This window comes from Sorex fumeus, unplaced genomic scaffold, assembly GCF_029834395.1.
Source record: "Sorex fumeus unplaced genomic scaffold, SorFum_2.1 ptg000072l, whole genome shotgun sequence".
Lineage (NCBI taxonomy): Eukaryota > Metazoa > Chordata > Mammalia > Eulipotyphla > Soricidae > Sorex > Sorex fumeus.
The window spans coordinates 38,581,914-38,605,866 of record NW_026606129.1 but is presented as its reverse complement, the minus strand read 5'-3'; the positions used below and the strand labels follow the sequence as shown (position 1 = coordinate 38,605,866).

The following is a 23,953-nucleotide window of genomic DNA, read 5'->3' as shown; positions in this document are numbered from 1 at the left end:
ATTTAATATATATACTATTTAATATATATTTATTTATATATTTTATACATATGTAAATTGAACACATACACTAAAATCATACTGTTTCTTTTTCATATTGTTTCCTAGAGGAAAAAATTTCCTAGTATCAAAATATGTGTATTGTCAAACAAGAACAAAAAGTTATAAAATGGCACCTAATCAAATTAGCTAATGTCCACTGGCCAAGCAAGTAAAAACAGAGATAGATAAATGGGACTCTCTTAAACTAAGAAGCTCTGCACCTCAAAAGAAACAGTGACCAAAATACAAAGAGAGTCTACAGAATGGAAAAGGATATTCACCAAATACACATCCGACAAGGGGTTGATATCAAGAATATACAAAGCACAGGTTGAACTCCACAAGAAGAAAACATCCAACCCCATCAAAAAATGGGGCGACAACATGAACAGAAACTTTCCCAAAGAAGAAATCCGAATGGCTAAAAGGCACATGAGAAAATGCTCCACATCATTAATCATCAGGGAGATGCAGATCAAAACCACAATGAGATATCATTTCACACCAGAGACTGGCCCATATCCACAAGAACAAAAGCAACCAGTGCTGGCGCGAATGTGGCGAGAAAGGGACCCTCCTTCACTGCTGGTGGGAATGCTGACTGGTTCAGCCCTTTTGGAAAACAGTATGGACGATTCTCAAAAAATTAGAAATTGAGCTCCCATTTGACCCAGCAATACCACTCCTGGGAATATATCCCAGAGAGGCAAAGAAAGTATAGTCAAAGAGATATCTGCACTTGTTTGTTCATTGCAGCACTCTTTACAATAGCCAGACTCTGGAAAAAACCTGAGTGCCCGAGAACAGATGACTGGTTAAAGAAACCTTAGTACATCTACACAATGGAGTACTATGTAGCTGTTAGAAAAAATGAAGTCATGAAATTGACATACAAGTGGTACTACATGGAAAGTATCATGTTAAGCGAAATGAGTCAGAAAGAGAGGGATAGACATAGAAAGATTGCATTCATCTGGGGAACATAAAGTAACAAAATAGGAGACTAACGCCCAAGAGTGTCTGAGGTTAGTACCAGGAGGTTTGTTCCATGGCTTGGAGGCCAGCCACACATGCTAGGGGAAAAGGCAGCTCAGATAGAGAAGGGATCACCAAATAAAGAGTGTTGGGAGGACCCTCCCAGGATGAGAGAAGCATGCTAAAAGTAGACTATAGACCAAACGTGACTGCCACTCAATGCCTCTTTTGCAAACCACAACACCCAAAAGGAGAGAGAGAACAAAAGGGAATGCCCTGCCACGGAGGCAGGGTGGGATTGGGGGGATTGGGGGTGGGAGGTATACTGGGACCCGTGGTGGTGGAAAATGGGCATTGGTGGACGGATGGGTATTTGATCATTGTATAATTGAAACCCAAGCACAAAAATCTGTAAGTCTACAACTGTACCTCATGGTGTTTCAATAATAAAAATTTTAAAAAAAATAAAGTAAATTGTCCTCATGTTGTTAAAACTGAACAGCTTCTTCAGCGCAAGTGGCATTATCCCTTGGAGTATAATGTTCTAATCTTCCCTATATTTCAGGAAATCTAGGAAATAAATCATCAATGAAAGGGAAAAAAACAAATTAGCTAATGTACAAGAATCAAAGAAGCAATCACAAAAGGACAGCTGCTATACATAATTCTGTTTCTATTACATTTGAGATGAGGAAAATGTTATCAAGGAGAATGGAAGCCAGACTATGGGACCTTTAAAAGGGAAAGTAGCATTATGAGAGGAACTAGATGTTATCTGTCTCTATTCTGGGAGTGGTGGTAGCATTTGCATATGATGACCACATATGCATGTTTTTACTAAGGTCACACATCATATGGGTACAAATCATGTGCTTCACTGACGTAGCCTATATTCAAATTAAGAATGCAACTGGGAATAAGTTGGACTAACAAATGTAGTGGACTCCAGTGAAACATTCATAGGCAGAGAGCAGGAAACCTGTTTTCAGCTCAATTCCAGACTTGTAAGGGAGTTAAGCATTCTCCATCGTTAGCAGAAATTTTCTGCTCAGTTGTATCTCTGTGCATGCATCAAGATACCTTAAATGCTGCATATTTATAACTGTACCTGCCAGAACGCAGGAAGTTCTGACATCAGTTTCATCACAATCACAATAAGCTGTGATAGAAAAGCAAATGTGGCAGAATTACAGTCACAGAACAATGACTAAATTTAGAAGGTATTTTTTAAATGTTCTTCATTGCCACTTGTTTTCCTATCACTGTCATTTAATTTTAGCTGCAGTTTTATTTCAAATTCATTTCATTTTTTAAAAAGTAACTTTTTTCTGAATCCATATTTTATAGCTATTTCCCTTCCAAAATCCAACAATTTGGAACAGGCTGAAAAGAGAGTTCGGTTTTCCAAACTCTGTCAGCCTACTGAGTGTTGATTTAGTTTCTGCCTTTTCATTTGGTTTTATGCTTCAAAAAGATAAAAGGAGGGCCAGAGAGAGATAATAACTCATAGTTTAAAGCACATGACTTGCATGACTGATGGAACCAGTCACTCCTCATTCCATCCCTGGCACTGTCCAGCAGTGCAGGTTGTGGCCCTGGAAACCTATTGAGCACTTCCAGGAGGGCCTAGCACATTACCCAAGCACACAACTTCAGCTTCTGACACTGAACCACTGGCTGGATAGGCCAAGAAATATAGGGAGGGGCCCCTGAGATGGGGAAAATATTACATACCTAGTAGAAAATAATATTCACAGCATCTTCATCTGAAACTAATCTTAAGTCAGTTTCTCTCTTTTGTTTTGCACACACACACACACACACACACACATACATGCACACACAAAAACATTCACATATGCACAAAGCGAGAGAGAGTAAAAGAAGAACCATTTTTTTCTATTACTTTTTATTTGTTCTATTAAGAACTAAGGCTGTATGAAAAACAGACTATTGCTAGGGTAAAATATACAACTACAAAATATTTACATGTGATTTTTGATAAATTTTTGATCTTTGGTTTGAAATATTATCAGTGTTCTTTGGGCCAGAAAAAAGAAATGTTCTGAATAATTGCATATGCAAAGTACTAAGCATTCAGTTGTGTATTGGGGATGGTAGATTCTTCTGGAAAGAGGTTTTAAGATTGATTTTTATGGCAACCAAGGAGAAACTGCAAGAACTGAGAAAAATAAAACTGATTCCACGAAAGAAAACAAAACAAAATCCCCGGAGAGCTAGGCTAGGTGCCTGTAGGGTGTTAAGTAAGACAATGATAACCTCTCTCTCTCTTTTTCCATCTCCATTATTCCCGATGCAATTACAACTAGACATGAGCAATTCGTTTGAATAATAGATGCTGAAGACCCAGGTTGAAGGGAGATAATACCAGCCATGAGATGATTCGGCTTAGAAGAAATTTCTATGTTGGAAACTGTACTAGCATTTCAAGGAAGTCCTAGCATGTATGTTCATACAGAAAAAGGGTGTAAAATGACAGAGGTAAACCGGGGTGCAGGAATGGAGTAAAGCAGAAAAAATGAAGAGTACTTATTCCTCCCAAATATATTTTACTTGTGAAAAAAGTGTTCCTATAGCCATACATCATGCATAGATGAATTAATTTGATTAATATCCAATTATCAAGCACCTGCACAGTGACTAATTTGTTACCCACTTAGGGAAGCAAAGCAAAACAAAACAACAATTTTTTTCCACAAACAACTATGAACATGCTACTAAAATGGAAATAAAACCATTGCTCTTGGTGAACACCAAAACATTTCTATCATGCATTTGCCAAAGCTTATTTAAAGAGAAAGATAAAAAAAAGACAGAAGCAACAGTTCAGTGCATCATGTGCTTGCCTTACATGCGGCTGACATGGATTCAATCCCCAGCACACCATATGTTTTCCCGAGCTGTGACAGGAATGATCCTTGAGAGCAAAGCCAGGAATAAGCCCTGGACATGGTCAGGTGTGACCACCCCTCCCTCTCCCCCAATAGAAGAGTATAGAAAAAGAGGTTTATCTTTCCCAGCTCTTAAAGGTGATGAGCCAAACTATAAGAAAAGCACTGCTTAAAATAGGCAGGATGAATTCAGATATTGCGAAGATGAATTCATAGACTGCACCCAAACACACCGTGGTACTTTAAGAAAAATATGGAAGCAAATTAGATAAATAGGTGTTTAGGAGTCCTATAGGGCTAGAGCACAGCAGTAGGGCATTTGCCTTGCACACAGCCAGTCCAGCTTACTTGGGTTCGATTCCTCCACCCCTCTTGGAGTGCCCAGCAAGCTACTGAGAGTATCTCACCCGCACGACAAAGCCTGGCAAGCTCCCCGTGACGTATTCAATATGACAAACACAGTAACAACAAGTCTCACAATGGAAACGTTACTGGACCTGCTCAAGCAAATTGATGAACAACGGGAGGACAGTGCTACAATGCAGGAGTCCTATGAAAAACCAAAAATGTAGTGGCACAGAAGACCATTAGGTAGATTTGAAAGAGAAGAGTTCTAACAGTAGAGCAAATTCTACAGGTGACATACCCTTCTTTTGACACATGAATTTGCACTCAAATGAAGACAAAGCAAAATGGCAAAACAATATTTATAGCACTAATGAGCACTTTAAGGATTCAAATGGTCGTTGGCATCTCTGTATAGCAGTGAGTTGAAAGAAAATGGAGAAGCAAAGATGAGTTGTATGTTTTAAATTTAAGAGGAAGTTGAATTTAAGGCTGATGGAGAAAAATAAAAATCAAGCATGACTTGCAAAAATGAAGTTTTATGGGGATAACATGGAAAAAGGCTCTCTATAGCAACCCACTAGTGAAGGTGCCTAAAATGCAAGGAAATTGGAACAAACAAGAAATGCTGAGTTAGAAATGCACCAGCTGAGAGCTAAGCGTGAGGTCAGAAGAAATAAAATGCTGTGGTTGTGTTGAGACAACTGCAAGAATATATAGGGCAAGGTCGTTTTCAGAGTGTCAAATATTTATAACTCAGTGAGAGCAAAAACTAATTGCACAACAGGTTTTGTATAAGTCTGGAGAAAAATAAAAATTGGTAGGCACATTGGGGCTGGAGAATAGCACAACGAGTAGGGCATTTGCCTTGCACATGGCCCACCAGGGTTTTATTCCCAGGATCCTATATGGTTCCCCGAGCACCGCCAGGAGTAATTCCTGAGTGCATAAGCCAGGAGTAACCTCTGTGCTTCGTCAGGTGTGACCCAAAGAGCAAAAAAAAAAAAAAATTAAAAAGAAAAATGTTAGGAACATTAGCACTTAAAAATTATTGCTCGAGTTTCACTTGCCTAAGACTGATAATTTATCAGTTGTGGTTTTATACATGCACTACATTTATAAATCTAAACACATTAGATGAAAAAAATCCTCGGCTATCCACATCAAAATACATAATGCTACAATATATGAATGATTAATAGATTACTTTGTTACTCTGTTTACTTCTAGAGAAGTGGGAAAAAGGTAACTGCTCTCTCTTCGAAAAGATCTTATAAATATGATGTTAAGAAGAAGTAAAAAAGCAATTCACACAAGACACAAAGTAGTCTTAGGCTCCTAATCCTACACCAATCATTTCTGGTATGTTTTTGGTAAAAAGGTAAGGGTAGTATAGTATAGGAGGTATGGATTCTAGGAGTTCATAGACAGGAGTTCCAGCTCAAAGGAGGCAATTTCCCATTTCAATTGTAAAGTCATTTAAGGTATTTGATAGATACATATACACATATTCACTCATATATCAACATACATGTAGATAGGACACATGCTATATGGATACGTATATACATATGTGTGCATATTTTCAAATCAATGGGTTCAAAAAATGAACCCATTATGGAAATGCAGAAACAATACCTCTCGTTAAATACCATCACATAACCACCGAAAAAATCTACAACATTATCAATATATTTTTCTTCTGGTCAAAGGATATTTTTACACCTAGCATTTGTTAGATCACATCAGTGCATCAGAAGAGGCTATTCAACAGTCTTATCAGAAACTTTCCATTTCAGAGGAAATGTTTTCAAAGGAGATATTTTGAAAATAATAAATAACTAGAGACAATGAATAAGGATTTTATTGGCACAAGACATCACTTTATCTCTTTTTTCTACCAACAAGAATGTACAGAATAATACATAATGCACAACCATGCTATTATTACAAATACTATTGTTTCTAATATATCCTAAAAATGACTCAGCTAAGCTTTTTAAAACACAAATTATTCAAATAATTAGTTTGTCTGCTCTTGTCTACAAGCTCTCATCTCAATTAAAAGTGAAAGAATTTAAGTCAAAAAAATAAAATCATACTTTCAACAGTGCCCACAACAATGAACATTTTCCAGTTTTTCTTTTAATTTCCTTTATTCTGCTCACAATGACCTAAATAGAAGGCACTATAATATTATCCTTTAAAGTGTCTAATCCGAAAGCTTTCAAATGGTTTTCAAAAAAATGATTATGCCTTCTTTCCCCTCTAGCTTATGGCATTTTCAAAATGTCTCAATCAAACTGTATCCTTGAGAATGTGCCATATGCTTTCATGAATATGTGGCAATCATTCAACTATTTTACTATCATTCTCATATTTCCCTGAATTTTCTAATTACTAGGCATACTTATGTATGTGAGAAGATTGTGCCAAGTCACATTCATGCAATTCAAAACAGGCTTGCGTTTTCAAGCTTACTAATTAAATAAATACTGTGGAATAATCTAAACCAATTCACAGATATATTTTAAGGAATCTACAGTTTTCCATTATTAATAAAAATTCATAGACATATGACTAGTCAAGTTTATAACTCAGAGTTTATCATCCACTATGCAGCTGATCTTTTGGGCTGAATAATCCTGTTTGAGGGAAGTACTGTGTACCATAAGATGTTTAACAGAATCGCTGACCTCTACTATTTTAGATACCATGAGCAGTTTCCTCCTCTCAAGTCATAATAAGCAAAATGTCTGTTTTTATTGCCAAATAATCTTAGAGGTTTGGGCAAAATCATCTAAGTTGAGAGACTATCTCTTTAAATATATTATCACTCTATTTGTTGATATTAAGATCTCAGTAATCTGGTCTTTTGTAATCGGTGTGGAAGCTCATTGATCATAAAAGAAATTAAAAGAATAAACAGCAATGTCCATTAATGATGCACTTAATCCTAATCATAAAGTTAGTCATCCTCTATGTCCTACTAAAGCCAGTGTAACCCTGAATCTCAACAAAACATCAGCCCGCATTCTCTATACCATCTTGACAAGTGCAATGCTTCTCCAGTTGGAGCTACATAAGCTACATAAAGCAAGAAAGCAGCATTTAGAGTTAAGACTTCACTATGTGTCCTAATTGACAGCCCAAGTTCCTGATGTATCTTGCATGTGTCAAAATACTTTGCACATAATAAAAGACTACCTGGTGATATATAGCTTGAGAAAGATAAAGATTTAGTTGTAGGTCCCAACTCATCATCTACGTTCCTGTCAGTACATGAGATCAGTGACAAGAAGGTGGGTTTTGGGAGGTATCTATATTTAAATATCTATATCAACATTTATATAGATATGGGAATACATATTGTAAATATAGTTCTATTCTTACTCTATTCAGACCCCAAACAGCTGTTCATCCACTGAGTTCTTCTCAATAATTTTTCATAATACATACTAATGAGTTTATAAACGCCAACATGAGAACAACGCCCCAATTCTGAATTTCTACTAAAGCAGAGGAAATACACTAACCTGTGTGTGGATTAAGCAGGATGCTTCCAGGTGGAATGCCTGTTGCAGTTTCAAGTGGAAGAAGGATGTAACTGGTGCTGCTGGGCGCAACCTGCGCCCCCATCCCATTCTCTGCATAGGGCACACAGCCAGGAGAACTGGCTGCCACACCAGAGACCAAGGGCATATTCTGCAGAGGTGGATGGGGGCGGGAGAGTGACCCTGAGGAGCCTGCACTGCTGGAAGACTCAGAACCTGCCACAAAAATACAGATCAACAAGTCATTTACTAGAGAGACAAGAAGAGAACCCAAAACTTTGTGTTCAACAATGCATACTTTTTCTTTCTTTTTCTATTTCTTTCTCTTTTTTTAATTGAATTTCCGTGAGATAGTTACAAGTTTTCATGCCTATTTTTTGGTTACATAATCCATCGTTAGAGATAGGTGCTGCTGCAGGATCCCATTAACAGCATCATCTCTCACTTTTGAGGCTTACATTTTATTTAAGTGTTTGTTGCATGTATTTCCGATGTATCCATTTATTTGGAAAAGAGATTAAGAATGAGCACTCTATCTGCTTTCTCTAGAGTGGCACTAGAGGTAAATGTTGGTAAGTGATAACTGAAGCTCTGTTCTTGAAAACTCCCAACATCCTGAGTAATGAATACCATGGAACTATATTGCTGAGCTACGTTAACATAATAAAATGACTGAGATGCAGTAACAGAGTCATTGGATGTACTCATCTTGCAGATGGTTCTAAGCATTGATTCTCCTAACACAGTTGGAGTTGAATTTTGAAATATCATAGTCAGAATTTATTTTTTTCCCTGGTGTGTGTAGAAGAATGCTAAGATCTGCATTTCACATTTTTTCAGAAGTCTTATCAATGTGAGGCCAAGAGTGTATGGACTTTATAAAACTGATGGAGAAACTTCAGGTGGCACAGGAGAGTAAAAATCCTGGAGACTGTTGAGACAGTGAAATTCTCAAAACGATAGGTAACTATAACTGTGCAAAGGTCAGAAAGGGGAATCTAATATTATTTCTCCCTCTTCATCCATCATAGATAAATTAATATGTTCACATATCAAGTCCAATGATCACTATCCTTCCTGTAATCAGCACCCTTGACCATAGCTATGTCGTACACTGAATATTAACTAGAGCATTAGAGGAAAAGTATCCTAAGCAAAATTTCTATTTCTATAAGAAGTTCAACTGATAGATTATATCATAGCTTTAAGAATACAGTCTAAGAAATTATTTAAGTCTTAATTTACAACTAATTACTCATGTCATTAAAATGCACTCTTATGTGTTAGTAAAGTTAACATATGTAAGGAATAGTTAACATCACTTTTCAGAATGCTCGAGCGGGCCCAGTAACGTCTCCATTGGAGACTTTGTTGTTACTATGTATGGCATATCGAATACGTCACGGGGAGCTTGCCAGACCCTGCCGTGCGGGCGAGATACTCTCGGTAGCTTGCCGGGCTCTCCGAGAGGGGTGGAGAATGGGCTAGAGTGATAGCACAGCGGGTAGGGCATTCGCCTTACAAGAGGCCAACATGGCCGACCCGAGTTCTATTCCTCCGCCCCTCTCGGAGAGCCCGGCAAGCTACCGAGAGTATTCGATATGCCAGACACAGTAACAACAAAGTCTCCAATGGAGACGTTACTGGGCCCGCTCGAGCAAATCGACGATCAACGGGAGGGCCTTTACCTTTACCTTTACCTTACTTTTCAGAATAAAAATGTGCCCTTAAGTGAAACTGGAGACATTTTAAAGAAAATGTTAGGAAGAAAGAATGCAATTGCAGAGAAGCTCGGTTATTGGAGTATTTAAGGAGCAGAATGATGACACTTATAGAGCACCTAGTGTATAATAGCATCTGAATATAAGTTTTGGTTGAAAGTGCTAGCACTGCCTGCATAGATAGGAAAATTGAGGCATAAAGAAGTTAGATAACACAGACTCCTTGAGCTAGATAGTAATAGACCAAAAATTCAATCTAGAAAAATTGATCAAGATTTAACCATGACCCAAAACTGCCTTCTGAAAATGAGCATACACAGAGAATTTATCTTTTTTGGGCTGGGAACCTTTTCCAGTTTTCCCATGACTGGCTTATTAATAACGGTCAAGTTTCAGGTTAATTCAGGGTGCTCCATTTAACTGGTGTAGAATGCTGATGGGGTTCTGAATAATGTATGGGGAGCAAAATGAATCTGAAAGGAAATTTCAAAATGTTCAGAGCAGTTTTGAGACTGAATTACTGATATTATTACCCTGAAACCATAGCCTCAATGCAATTAGTAGTGCTTGTGAACTTGTAATAGTTGATTTGATGCTACAATCTCAGTTTGACACTAGTGCAGAGTCAACAACAAAACTGTAATAATATAACAAACCCCTGTCCCTGACCTGCCCCCACTCCATTCCTGATAGTTGGAATCACACAAAATTGATTCAATGCATCTGCAAGCTGAGAGCTACACTGTGAAAAAAAGGACCAAGAACTCATGAATTAATTTTGCTTGGAGGTGTGAGTTAGTACTAACAGGAATGTCTACTGAGGGCTCAGAACTGATGCATATAAACTGGAGTGCCACAAATAAATCTAAATTATTTAATTTTAGCTTTTGAACATTGCCATGATTCACTGATTTGTAATCGTGTTCCCTTCTATCAGCTGCGGAACACTACGATATTAACAGGAAAAAAATGAGAAGACAGTATAAGGACAATGTTTTGATTCCACAGGTAAAAAGAAGTAATGAACAAAGACTAAATTTAACATACTTGTCCAATAACTACCAAGATGAAGATAACTTCAAACTCCCTTGGAGTCAATTCAAAATCAACATATAGTGAGGTACGGTAAATTGTTCTTTGGTTAGCATATAACCACATTTAAGCAGTGAGAATCAATCAGCTGGAATTAGGATCAGTAGAACATTGTTCTACATATAGGAAGCATATCCAATATTCTTTCTGGAGAGGGAGAATGGGGGAACCTCCATGGTGGTGTTCTGCAGGCCTGCGGGCCTCACTCTGCAATTCTCAGTAAACATGGTCAATCATCATCAATCATCATCAATCCAAGGTGAGGAAAGAGGATGCTATATTGCTTGTGTCCTGTGGCAGCAGGGATTAACCTGGCTATTCTGGCAATGCCCAGAGGACCATGAGGTAGTAGGGATGAACCAGAGGTCAGCAGCATGCTGTATTATCTCTCCAACCCCATGACCAAGATTCTTAATCAAGTAAGAAATACCAAGTCATGATGATAAAAGGCACAGGAAGTACTTGAAAGTGTTTTGTAAACTGAAATTTTTATTTGAGAAGTTTACTATTTGTGGTGTAGGGATTAGTGCTTCTGTTTTCCTTTTTTCAAAGAGTTAATGATCGCAGTGGGAACTATGTGAACTATATGTCTACATGACAAGCACTGTGCTAATCACTCAATATGAATTACAGAAACTAATTTTCACAGCAACCTCATTTTGAAGATGAGAACTAATCCTCAGAGACATGGTATACATTTAACAAGCAGTTTTAGGATACAACAAAGCCTGATTTTGAACTCAGGCAATATGACATAAATCTTACTCTCAGCCTGCAGGTCACACTATTGTTTTTTCTAGGGCCATTTAAGGAAGAAACAGGTGGGCAGGACCCTGACACATCTTTGTCTGGTTTTAGGGAATACTGTTCATAAACTCAATGCTACTCACAATGAGATGCTCAGAAGCTGCAACTGAACCAGAAGGAGTTAGCGAGAATATATAGAGAGAGGACATCAGGGTATTTGAGATAACAGGAGAGAGGAGAGAGAGAGAGAGAGAGAGAGAGAGAGAGAGAGAGAGAGAGAGAGAGAGAGAGAGAGAGAGAGAGAATAAAACAAAAGGGAAAATGGAAAAAGATTGCCAAATCAATCACAAGATGAAGCAAAATGGAAAACCAGGACAGTTGCAGAGAGACTTCGTAGGAATAAAGGGAGCACTTTCTGCACAGAGGAAAGGTACCTGATCCACTTGGGCCACAGACTTGCTAGCTATGATTTTTAAGAAAGCAACTTCATCGTACAGTCTGGGAGAGAGTGGAAACGGCTGGAACACATGCTCTGCTTTGCAGGAGGCCTTGGCTCAATCCTAGTCACCTCATGATTCCATAGACACTTCTAGAAGTGACCCCTGAACACTGAATAAGGAGTAACCTCTCAACACCACTGATTGTAGCCCCCAAACAGAACAACAAAAAGGAATACTTACTATTATCTTTAGACTCAATATCATTCTCTGTGAATATTATCAGATTAAGTGTATCATTGATGCTGGTGATGATGATGATGAGCTAACGTTATCCTCTGTTTAACAAAACTTTAGATGGCCTTCTCTGAGACTATTATCCTTCCATGTCCCTTTTCTTAGATCATTTTGTCCTATCTAAGTCTTAAAGCTTCTCTTTAACGGTTTTAATATCCAGGATGGTTTAGGACTTAGAACCATATCGTTGATACGTCATCAAGACAAACAGTGCCTTGCATAGCAGGCTTTGTTAAAGGTAGAAGCTCCTCTAGCAAACACATGTTTTTATCAAACTGACTGATGAATCTCCTCTTTCACATCTTCTAGTCTCTTGGACCAGCTTACCACCAGCACTTAGAGACTCTCACCTTTTATTCCGGCAAGGGTGAGTTTAATATTTCTTCACTGTTGTAAAAGTCTTGAGCTCTATAGCAATAGTTATAAAGTTTTCTTTATTTTCTCAATGCTCCCAATGTAATTATACTTTTCTAAATACCCTTTATTTTAATTGTTTCTTGATTTAGTCACTGTCACTATCCTCCCATTGTTCATGAATTTGCTCGAGCGGGCCCAGTAATGTCTCCATTGTGACTTGTTACTGTGTTTGGCATATCGAATGCATCACAGATAGCTTGCCAGGCTTTGCCATGAGTGCAAGATACTCTCAGTAGCTTGCCGGGCTCTCTGAGAGGGGAGGAGGAATCGAACCTGGGTCGGCTAAGTCAGTTGCTTGCAAGGCAAATACCCTACCCACTGTGCTATCGCTCCAACCTTGATTTAGTAGTTCAAGAAATAGTTTTTTGAGCTCAGTGGAATACCTAATACTTCTGGAGTTATGAGGGAGAACAGCATGTACAAAACTCATTAGCGTTTTGATAAAGATTAACACCAACGGAAGAAAGTTGTCTTGCATTGGTTTCTGACATTCTCTAGACAAGGAAGGTGACAACAAGAAGAATATCTTTACATCAGGGATGGGTGGAAAGGGAAAAGGTAATGTAAAAAATGTTAAAACAGAAGATAGCTTCTTTCTCTAGTGCAGTTGTTTGCAAAGTAGATTTGAGAACAACCTGTGATTAAGAAATTCTTTAGGTGATTCTAATGCAGCTCAAGTTGAGAAGCCCTGCTGTGGAGATCAAGAGGCAGTGAGAGACAAACCAAGTGGTTCCATTAATATGGAAAGAGAGATGTTAAACTTATTTCTCAACCACAATGTCACTATCCAGAAACAATCAAGGTTGTGGAGAGCTCTCATATCTCTCTTCACCTGGAGGCTGCCCTGCCCTTATCTACCTCCAAGGATGTGCTGGGTATCAGTTAGGTGACTATTTGCTGAGCAGGAAAGGGATAAAATAAAGAAAAAGCTGTAGGTCACAAGGGAATGCATTTGTACCTTCAGACTTCCATTACATGCTTTTCCCAGGCTGTAGAAAAGCATGTTATCCACCTGAAAAAAAATGTCGCATTATTATCTACTTAAAGCTTGAACCTATGTAATTAGAAGATGAACAGAATAACTTAAATGTCACAACTCCAGACTTGGTTTCTGAAAGGTCAAAAAAGACAGTAGTTTGAAATTTCCCTGTGAACAATGAGGTAAAAAAAAAAATCAGGAAGTAACGCTGTTCTGAGCTCCATGACAACAAAACTGACAGCTTTGCTTCATAAAACCATTTTAGGAAATTGTAAGTTTGTTTTGACAAGCTTATCTTGATCTCTTTTAATTTTTTTCCTTTTTTTTTTTTTTGCTTTTCATTCCAGCACCTTGACAAGCTTTCAAATGGCAACACTTAGATTTAAAGAGGAAAAAAAAGTCTAAAACACTTACAACTTCTAATCATTCTTCAAAGAACATGGCATTTTAGCATTCTTGAAGTGTTTTAAATGTTCCCAAAGAGCTTTGCTTTGGAAGCGATTGGAGATTGGTTCATGGGAAAGGACAATTAATTTAAAAATCTTAAGAGCTCTTTTGGTGTGCTGAAATTTTTAAGTGCACTATTTAAAGCACTTGGCTTCTGCATTTTAAGGAGATTTAAAACTATTTAACCTATTTTTTTCATTTGCAAGAGCTCCTGTACACTACAGTGGATTTTTCCTGACTTCAGTAGTTGCAACAGTGACAGGATAGAAAGGCAATTAATTGGAGCAAGAAATCCAGAATTTACCAATTGGTAAGTTTAAGATGAATGAAATCGGAGCCCTCCTGAATCTTTTCAAGATGCAAGATGAATCTATGTATGCAAGTATTGTATGTATGTGTCTACTTAGCTACAAACCTACCCATACATCTACACAAAGCAGTGACTGTGATTAAATATTATTGATTTTCTGCCTATGTATAAAGTCATTTGCTCGAGCGGGCCCAGTAATGTCTCCATTAGAGACTTTGTTGTTACTGTGTTTGGCATATCGAATACTCTCGGTAGCTTGCCGGGCTCTCCGAGAGGGGCGGAGGAATCGAACTTGGGTCGGCCATGTTGACTGCGTGCAAGGCAAACGCCCTACCCGCTGTGCTATCGCTCATGTGATATATCTTCAGAGGCATTTGTCAAGAATAGAACTTTGTGAAACAATTAGTAAAGTGAGAAGAGTTTTATCAGAATCATTCTAGCATGAGTGTGAACATGGTTGAAAATGTATTTCAAATTTAGGAGCGTCTGTGTCTAACCTCCAGTCAGGATTGTCCATACATAAACTTTTCCTTGCCCAGACCTCCCCATCACTTACCCATACAGGCACAACCCACATATCCTGCCATCCTAGGCAAGACTCAAATTTCTGAGACATAATCAAAACTAAAGCCAAATAAAATCAACTAGACACTAAAACCAAACCATTCTGTTGAATAACTATATGTCATCTTGTTGGAATTTTTTAAAGTATTTAATTATAAAAATAGAAAATAATAAGACCATGGAGAATGGTCCTATTTGGAAATTATAGAAGAGCTAGACATGGGCTATGAGATATATTTTGTAGCCTCCTATTAATTCCATAATGTTACTGTTTCATTCAGTTAAATTTGTTTCTATGTAATACTTCTTCTAGATCTCCCTTCAAAGTTACCCCTAATGACTGTCCATGTAAGTGAACTACCTACCTTAATAGAATACTATTTTAAAAAAAGAGGAGGAGAGTGAGGCAGAGGAGGAAAGAAAATAATGGAAAGAGAGAAGGAGCAGAAGGGGAAGTGAGCAGAGAATCTGAAAAAACAAGTTTAAAATGCATGTATCTAATTACTTAGAATGCTAAACCTCTCTCCTACTCACTTATCTGCAAAGCAAGGATGAAAACTTTGAATGATAATAGCAAAAAACAAACCAAACTACTGTTTCTTACAGGATTATGCAATTCTGGGACTTATACAAAATTCTGCATGTACATGTACAATTCTTTTGTGGAGGTGATTTGGAGGTACATTGTAGGTGCCAAGGGTTTACTCTTGGTTATGTGTCATGGGTCACTGCTGGCAGTGTTCAGGGAACCTTCTGTGATACTGGGGATTAAACTGGGGTCAGTTGCATGCAAGGCAAATGTCTTGACCCCTATGACATCACTCCAGTCTCTGTATATATTAATTCTTAACCTTCACAATAATCTTCCAATATAGGAACTATTGTTATGATTTCCTGTATCTCACCTGAGAAAAATGATATGAATAAATAATCAGGATCAATCAAGAGCTAGTTAAAGCAGCAACCAATGCTAGTAATATTATAATTATCTTATAAGCTGATGATGGTTTAGAGTGACATGTAAAATATGCATTATATAGAATGACAATACTAAAACACACATTTTATCATTGAAGAAACTGATATTAGAAAAGTTAATGTGACCCGGGCATACGGATAGCAAGAACTGGTACTAGTATGTTCCTTGTACTTTGTCTTCCCAGTTTTATTAGTAATTGATAACATTATCATTAGTTACCTGAGAGTCAGAGGGAATAAGGAATGGTGAGTGCAGTCGGTAGAATCTAGAAAATACCATAGGACATAAAAAGCTCTCAGTACTAATTACCTGCTTTAGACAGTTTCCCAGCACTTCTGGTACTGGATGTGCTATCACCCCTGGTCAGCACCGTGATGCCCCCAAAACTCGCTGTTTTGGTCATAGTGGGCCGGAAGTTGCGGTTGGAGCTGTCAGAGTCTGTGCTGCTCCAGGCCCTCTGATGGTCAGTCCACTTGAGTTCATTCTCTGAGCTGCTCTGTCGACTCCCAGATGTTCTTCCTGAGCCATCTCTATTGCCCCTGGAGTGTGGCCATCAAAAAGAAGCGTAGGCACAGCATTACATTTCATAATCGATGTGGACACAGAGAAGGATCCTTATTGGAAGGATGATCATTACAAGATCCTTCTGTCTACCCTTCCTGTTAAACTTGCTGTCTCATGAATGGTGCCACAAATACTTTGTGGATGTACAGACAGGTAACAGCACACATAACACTCATATTACAAACGGGGAAACCAAACCTAGGTATACCACAGTATTCTTCTGCCTTTGAAGGAAAAACAACTAAAACAATCAGAAATATAATATGATTGTTCACTTCTCTTGAGGAGGTAAAGGGATAAATTTTCCTGAACAAAGTCAATGTTGAATTGATGTTCAGAAATAGTTATGGTCTTGAATAATATAAAAGCAACTGCCACTGGAGAAAACAATTGTCTTTCTTTAGCTTTAAATAATCTGACTACATAGGAAAATTGCAGAAGGATGCAGAAAAGTTATTCATTAACTTATTTCCTAACATTATGACATGGGTAACTAAATTTATGAAGGGTTTGGCAGGCAGCACAAGATTACTGTGAAAAACGTAGAGTAAAAAATTTTTTTCTAGAGAGTTTAACCTTCATGGGCAGAGGAAAAAGTCCTTCATCCTTTTCACATTGAAAAGCTTGTGATAATAACAACAGTATAAACATTGCACTGACATAAAACTTCCCAAGAAAATAACGAAATGGAAATAACAAAAAATGTGCCATAGGTGACTTAACACATTTGTCAAAATTCAAATAGAAAAAGAGTAAATGTATTGGAAAAGATTCAAGAGTCAGATGTGAATTTTGAAGACCCCAGAGTATCTCTTAGCAGTGTGCAAAATTGAAGAAGTTGATGAAATTTGCATTTTCATTGGTTTCCAATCTGCTTAAAGGTCACTCAACAGTTTCAAAGTTTTTTTCTATAGTTGGAAATAATGCATCATTAAAATGTACTAAGATTATCATGGGTTTTAAATAAATCAATGACCAACCATAAATCTTGGACAATAGAGATAACCCCTAAGTATATAACACTATGCAATGTGACTGATTCAGGTCTTGACTAAAATTCTCAAAGATGTGGTCAACAGAATTGTTAGTAAATGATCTTTGAAAGGTGACTATGGACTTTTGAGAGGCTCGAAGACTTTATATCTGATTGAAACTCATCAAACAGATTATATATTTAAAAAAAACAGTTTTTACTTACTGAACTTTTCTTTCCTATTATAAAGGCTTAGGAAAGTAAGTGAATCTGAGATATGATAAAAAATAAAGTAGCTAATTTATAATATGAATGTGATTAAGTGAGGGGAGGAAGTAAAACCCAAAGATACAAGATGCTCAGGGCCTGCTGTTTTCTGCAGTATTTTTCCTACAGATATTATCTTAGGAAAGACTGGCTCTACAAACAAGGACCACCTAAAAATGATCAGATTGTGAGCTGAAATGATCAGTTACAAATGGTCACATGACTTTACTTCTTAAATTCTTTGAAATTCAAGAACCCTGAAAGAAGAAGGGTATGAAAAAAAAACCCTAGGAATATCTAGGACTTGGTACTTCTTTTCTGATTATTTCTCTGCCAATTTCCAAATACAATCCACTCTTTCCCTATAGTATTCTGATCAACAACTCATTTTTGACATTGCCTGGCTAAATCATTTGGCATCTTAGGATGCACTGGGGATTTGGCAATAATCTTATCTGTAACTATTTTAAATACTGTTTGTGGGAAAAGATTTGCGACGTTCCCTAGACTCAGCATACAGGCTGCCTCAGAAGGAAGTTCTTCATTCAGGACTGATTTCATTAATTCTGATCCCATTATCTCTTCTTATGAACTCTGACCCCCTGGGAAGACTATCAATGCCAATTTGGCTGAGCATTATTCTACAAAGCAGGGTCTGCAGTTGTATGTCTTAGTTTGCACTCATCACCATAGAACAGCTAATATCTAGAACCACCAGGTACTTTTCCTAAATGTGTACCGTAACCTTTGACCAATAAATTAATCGAAAATTTCCTTAACTTCTATCTTTACTCAACCAACTTAAATCATAGCCACGTTTGGATCAATGCATTAAAAAAATTGCAGGATTTAATTTGCTTCTTATAACCTCAGCATTAGGGAAATTCAAAATAATATAACTAATCCTAATTTGGGATCTTTAGATATGTATCAGAAATATAGCTACCCTCTATGTATAAAATATTTCTCTGTGTATTGATTGTTGTTCTATATGTTAATTACTCATGTTAACATAGGCAACATGATATTCAGGAGGAATTTCATATCTATTTTTAGGGAGCCCAGCTCAGGGGATACTCTCAGCTCATTGTTTTATGGTTGCTCCTGAGGGTGCTTCGGAAACCTGCAATGCTGGAGAATAAACCCCGAACTGATTTCATTAATTCTGATCCCATTATCTACCTGCAGAGCATGCTCTCCATCCCATTGAGCTATTCCTCCAGCCCTGATACCTGTTTGTGTGGGAAGCATAGTTATAATAGAAAAGCATATTCATACTCAGTCCTCCAAAGCCCAGTCCTAATTCTCTTATACAGGAATACCATGCTAAGAGGGTATTTGTCAAGTATGGCTGGCACGCTTGTATATTATTGAAATTTGATTTTATGACATTAATGATAAAGCACCTACTTTACGTTCTGTTTCTGTGCTGATTTATATAACTTTCAGTATTTATTGTCATTTGTGTCTGAAAACATTTTAATTGTTTTTCTCAGATATGTGTGGAATATATACTTTGAATTGCTTTCATCTTCCTGTAAATGGCTTTAATCTTAATTTCTGTAATTGGTAGTGTTAGTGGGTAAAAGTGTACATATTGGGAATGACTTACCTGATTAGATAGTAACTCTGGCTATAGCCAGCTTTGGGGCTATTCAAAACAAATTGGTCTCAAGGTGGCAAGAACCCACCTGTTATCTTGTTGAGCAAAACAAACAGGGCTCAGAATGTGAATAAAGGAGCACTGGTAATTTCTAATTCCTCTCTGCACTTTTAAGGAAAAAAATATTAGATGGTTTTATTCAACTGAAAATAATTTGTCTAGTGATGCAAAAGGTATTAGATTACATAATTTCACTGAAAATAGGTGAAAACTTTTTGTTTCTACCAAAATGTTAAGCAAATAAATTAATATTTTAATGATGAATCAATGAATTCAAATTTACAGCAAAAAGATGCCTTCTAAGCAAACTATTTGCATTTCTGAGTATTTTCTTCTGAAGAGGCTTTTGTTTATATTTCTACATATTGATAATACTAATATTCATAAAACATTATCAGTTGTTTTTCCTACTAGTATAGAACTAACATGTGTTTTATAAATACAGAATACATGTGGACTGGAGCAATAGCACAGCGGGTAGGGCATTTGCCTTGCATGAGGCCAACCTGGCCGGCCCAGGTTCTATTCTTCGGCCCCTCTTTGAGAGCCCAGCAAGCTACCGAGAGTATCTCACCTGCACGGCAAAGCCTGGCAAGTTACCCGTGACATATTCAATATGCCAAACACAGTAACAACAAATCTCACAATGGAGACTTTATTGGGCCCACTCGAGCAAAACGATGAAAAACAGGAGGACAGTGCTACAGAATACATGTTATATACATATATGTATATAAAATACATGTGGATCTGTACAGAATAATGGGGATATATATATACCATCTGTATGGAATATATATATATATACCCATTATTCTATATAGATCCTGATTTAAGTAGCTCATTGTAATTAAAAGCAATTTCATATTTTCCTTTGGAAATAAAATTTGTGCTTAAAAATACTGTTAAAATATTGTGAGGGATAGTATTAGTGAAAAATAAACTACTCAAATAGAGTTATCATTGATTTATTTTAGAGTGCTGGAAATGTATATACAATTGCAAAACTGTCAGAGAAATTTTTACTCAGAGTAATTCACCAAAGTTGATTTGGAAATGTTAAATCAGTGTGCTGTCAAAGCTTGCCCTTGAGAAAGCAACTACAACAGAAAATCAAAGGAAAAGCTCTAAAGGATTATATATAAGCAATATGTTTCTTGTTCCATATCTCACATTATCCAATATGGCTTCGACACTAGTTCTGTAACAAGCGTTACGAAGAAAAACCAAACATTTTATTTCATGAACAGATATATTTTACACTAACACACTTATATTTAACATTGATTCTGCCACATATCTAAAAACACAGTTTTAAAAAAATAAACCATACCAACCGAAAGAGCAGTCTTTTCTTATAGGTTTCATTGCATATGTTACTGTCTTCCAAGAGCCTACTGGAAATGAAAAACATGGTTTTTATGATATAAAACCTAAAGGCACTAAATGTCTATGTCAAATGGATGTGTAGTCTACTACGAAATATCTACTCACTAGTATACCTGTTTGTAAATCAGACCCATACACTATGTTTTATTGTGTGATGTTAAATTTTGCCATAATAAAATAATGACAGACTGATTTTTTTTCTACCCAAAGATTGAAGCACTAATGCTAGAGAAGAAAGGAGGAAAGAGAAAGTAGAAAGGAAGAGGACAATATAAGAAATATATTCAGTTATAAAAAGTTGTTGTGTTATTTTCTGTGGACAATACTGAATTATTATTTTTTTCTGGAGCTTAATGAAAAACTCATATTACCAAAGAATAGAGATATATTTCATATATATCTTTATATATTTTATGCGATATTCACATCAATATTTGCTCACATATGCAGTGCCTATATGTGACCAATTAGCTTATTGATGACATAATCTAATTTCAATACAAGAAAAACAGCACATTATTAGCTTTTTTATTACAAAAAACATGATATAAATACAAATGTAGGCATTAGTTACAGAAAACAACTGACTAGATGATTAGATTTTTTACTGAACTAAATTATAAATACTTAATCTTTACTGAGATTATAAAAATTTCACTATTTCAGGAACATGCCTTCTATGTTAATACTTGTGAATTCTCTTTTACTATAAATAGAGATAATTTGTCTAAATATATACAGAGTTTCAGATGCCATATATGAAATGTATTTAACTTTCATTCCATTTTTATTTTATTTTTTGGTTTTGGGGCCACACCCTGCTGTGCTCAGAGAGCACTGCTATCAATGTTTAGTGTATCATATTTGCTGGGACTCAAACCCTGGTTGGTCAGATGTAAGGTATGTTTCTCATCCATTGTATTATCTCTCTGGTCAGGTTTAATTCCTTCTAAAAGATGTTAGTCAGTTGAGAGGTTTAGTTACCTGAAAATTTATAACTGATAATATGAATAATGACACTTTTCAAACTATCATCTCTAAAGCCCAGTTTAAATTTTCTCTAAGTAAGAGAATTTAATCAAACTGCTTCCATTTTAATCAATTTTATTGGGGCACTCATTAAAGCAACATCCAAAATAAAATTAATCACCACTTTTTTAATGGATGCCATATTTCCAATCTAAGTTGTCCATTTTGGTGCATCTTAAATGTGATTAGTATAGCTAATGTTGAATTCCATAATTCTCCTTGAATATTTGCAATTAAATCAATGGAGCATTTTAATATCTATGTCAGCTTAGAATGATTTTTATGAAAGTATACCTTAAACTTGAAAATTTTCTGCTTTTATGCTCAATACTTTGCAACATCCATTTTACCTAGTAGGTCTTCAGTCAGGTATACTAAATTCAGATAGAGATAAATTTTTCAAAGAAATTCTTTCATGAAGACTAACAGTTTATGATGAGAAACTTAAAACAATATTATCCAATATGATTCAATATCACATGTCAACCTACATGTAATTATGAGCATCAGAAATAGCTAATAATATCAGATATACAAGTTTTAGCAGCCTAATTAATCAGCCAATGAAACTGCAATTTCCTGTGTGTTATCAACATTTATACTTTTTAACTTCTGGTCAAGGTTATAGTAATTGCCTTTGAAAGGACAAGTAACTGAGTCTTTATATGAGGAAATGTTTAAATTGTGGTTGAATGGAACTGAGAATAATTTTTCCCAAACTGAATAAATTTTAGACATTATGTAACAAAATACATGCATATATATGTGTGTTTATGGTTAGATATATGTATTTGCATATACATATATTCAAGCACACACATATATGAAAGATATATAAATATATAGACATATAGATATATCCATGAATATACAGACACACAAGACATACTTTGTTTCTCCCAAAACATGGAAGAGCAAATTTTATTTTACCTGTTTTCCACAAAAAGGCTTTCCTGGGAGCAAACTGACTGAAAGATAAAAAAAGGCATTGGATCAGACGTTCTAGATATGCTGAGGGTTTGTAAAGCTTGCCTGATTTTAACACTGCTTTTCCCCCTCCACGAGGAAAAGAAAAATATACACTAATTTTTAATGGAGATTAAAAAAAGAGAGAAAAGCAGGTTAGAGTTAGAGGTATAAAGCTTTCTCATGCATCACACAGTACTTTTCCATCATCTCCAGGTTTCAAAGCGATTTAGCCCATCCAGCATGAAAGTGAGAAGAGAGAGGTTGTGGATAAAAGTGCTAGAGAAACACATGGCCATCAATTCTAGGAAGAGGTTTCCTCTGTGGCTGTACAGTTACAGCCAACAATAAGTGAAAAAGATAGGTTCAAACCAAGGTAGACCATGCAAATGTGGCATGATCTACTTGAGGATGAGAAAGTTGTAAAACTACAGCCTCACTTATTACCTGGCAGTGATAAACTCTCATGACACATACAGACTAACTGGAAGAATTTTAAAATTGAAGAAATGTCATCAACTGTGAGCCTTAAGTGATGCTGAGGTTGGAGTAGGAGGGCAGAAGACAGGTGAGAATAAAATGAAGCAGCTAGAAAAAATGTCAAGTTCTATCTTATGTTTTTTGTTGTTGTTTTGTTTTTAATGTTTGCATAAAAACCGATGGATTTCTGCTTAGCTTCCATTACCCTTACATTCACTTCTTTAGCATTTTGTGTTTTATACATAATGCAGAAAGAATAAAGTTTCATTATTACTACATATTGGCAAAAAGCCCATCAAGCTAAAGTAGAATTAAAGAATAAACAAGAGTCCTAAATTATGGTACAATAGTTCTAAAATGGAGTGACTGGATTTAAGAACAAACCATTTTCAAAATATTAAATTTCCAGACATTAATGTGTAGAGTACTGTATGTGTAGATTTTCTAAATGAAAAAGTAACCTGACAAAGGAATAAGTAGAGATGTGACTTTATATATAATTTTTTATGGGGAGAGCATCAGATACTCCAAGATTTCTCCTGGTACTCTCTGCCTAGAGGAGCTCAGGGGGCTATATGGTACCAGGTTGTGAATTTGGAGTCTCCATATGCCAGGCCTTGCATGTTCCAGTCCGTAAACTAACTTTCTAGCCCCTATCATGTCCGTTTTAAGATAAATACAGGCTAGAAAAACAGGAATGCCTTTATGATAAAATCCATTATTGAATTAAAAGGAACTGTTAATATGAAACCACTGCTCACAAATGCAAGCATGTTACTAGATTCTTTTCTAGTTTGCTGCAAA

General features: G+C 36.4%; 1 protein-coding gene across 12 annotated transcripts in view; it reads right to left on the bottom strand.

The window, feature by feature from the left end:
* ARPP21 (cAMP regulated phosphoprotein 21) overlaps positions 1-23,953 on the bottom strand; it is a 160,629-nt gene that overhangs the window by 60,765 nt on the left and 75,911 nt on the right. For 8 of the 12 annotated variants that reach the window (XM_056129898.1, XM_056129897.1, XM_056129901.1 and 5 more), the window contains 4 exons: positions 22,634-22,671; positions 20,623-20,682; positions 16,128-16,357; positions 7,811-8,044 (listed from right to left, as the gene is read on the bottom strand). In XM_056129898.1, coding sequence (XP_055985873.1) covers positions 7,811-8,044; positions 16,128-16,357; positions 20,623-20,682; positions 22,634-22,671 — 562 coding nt within the window. The remainder of the gene's footprint in view (positions 1-7,810; positions 8,045-16,127; positions 16,358-20,622; positions 20,683-22,633; positions 22,672-23,953) is intronic. The other 4 variants (XM_056129903.1, XM_056129907.1, XM_056129904.1 and 1 more) reach the window with 2 other exon arrangements.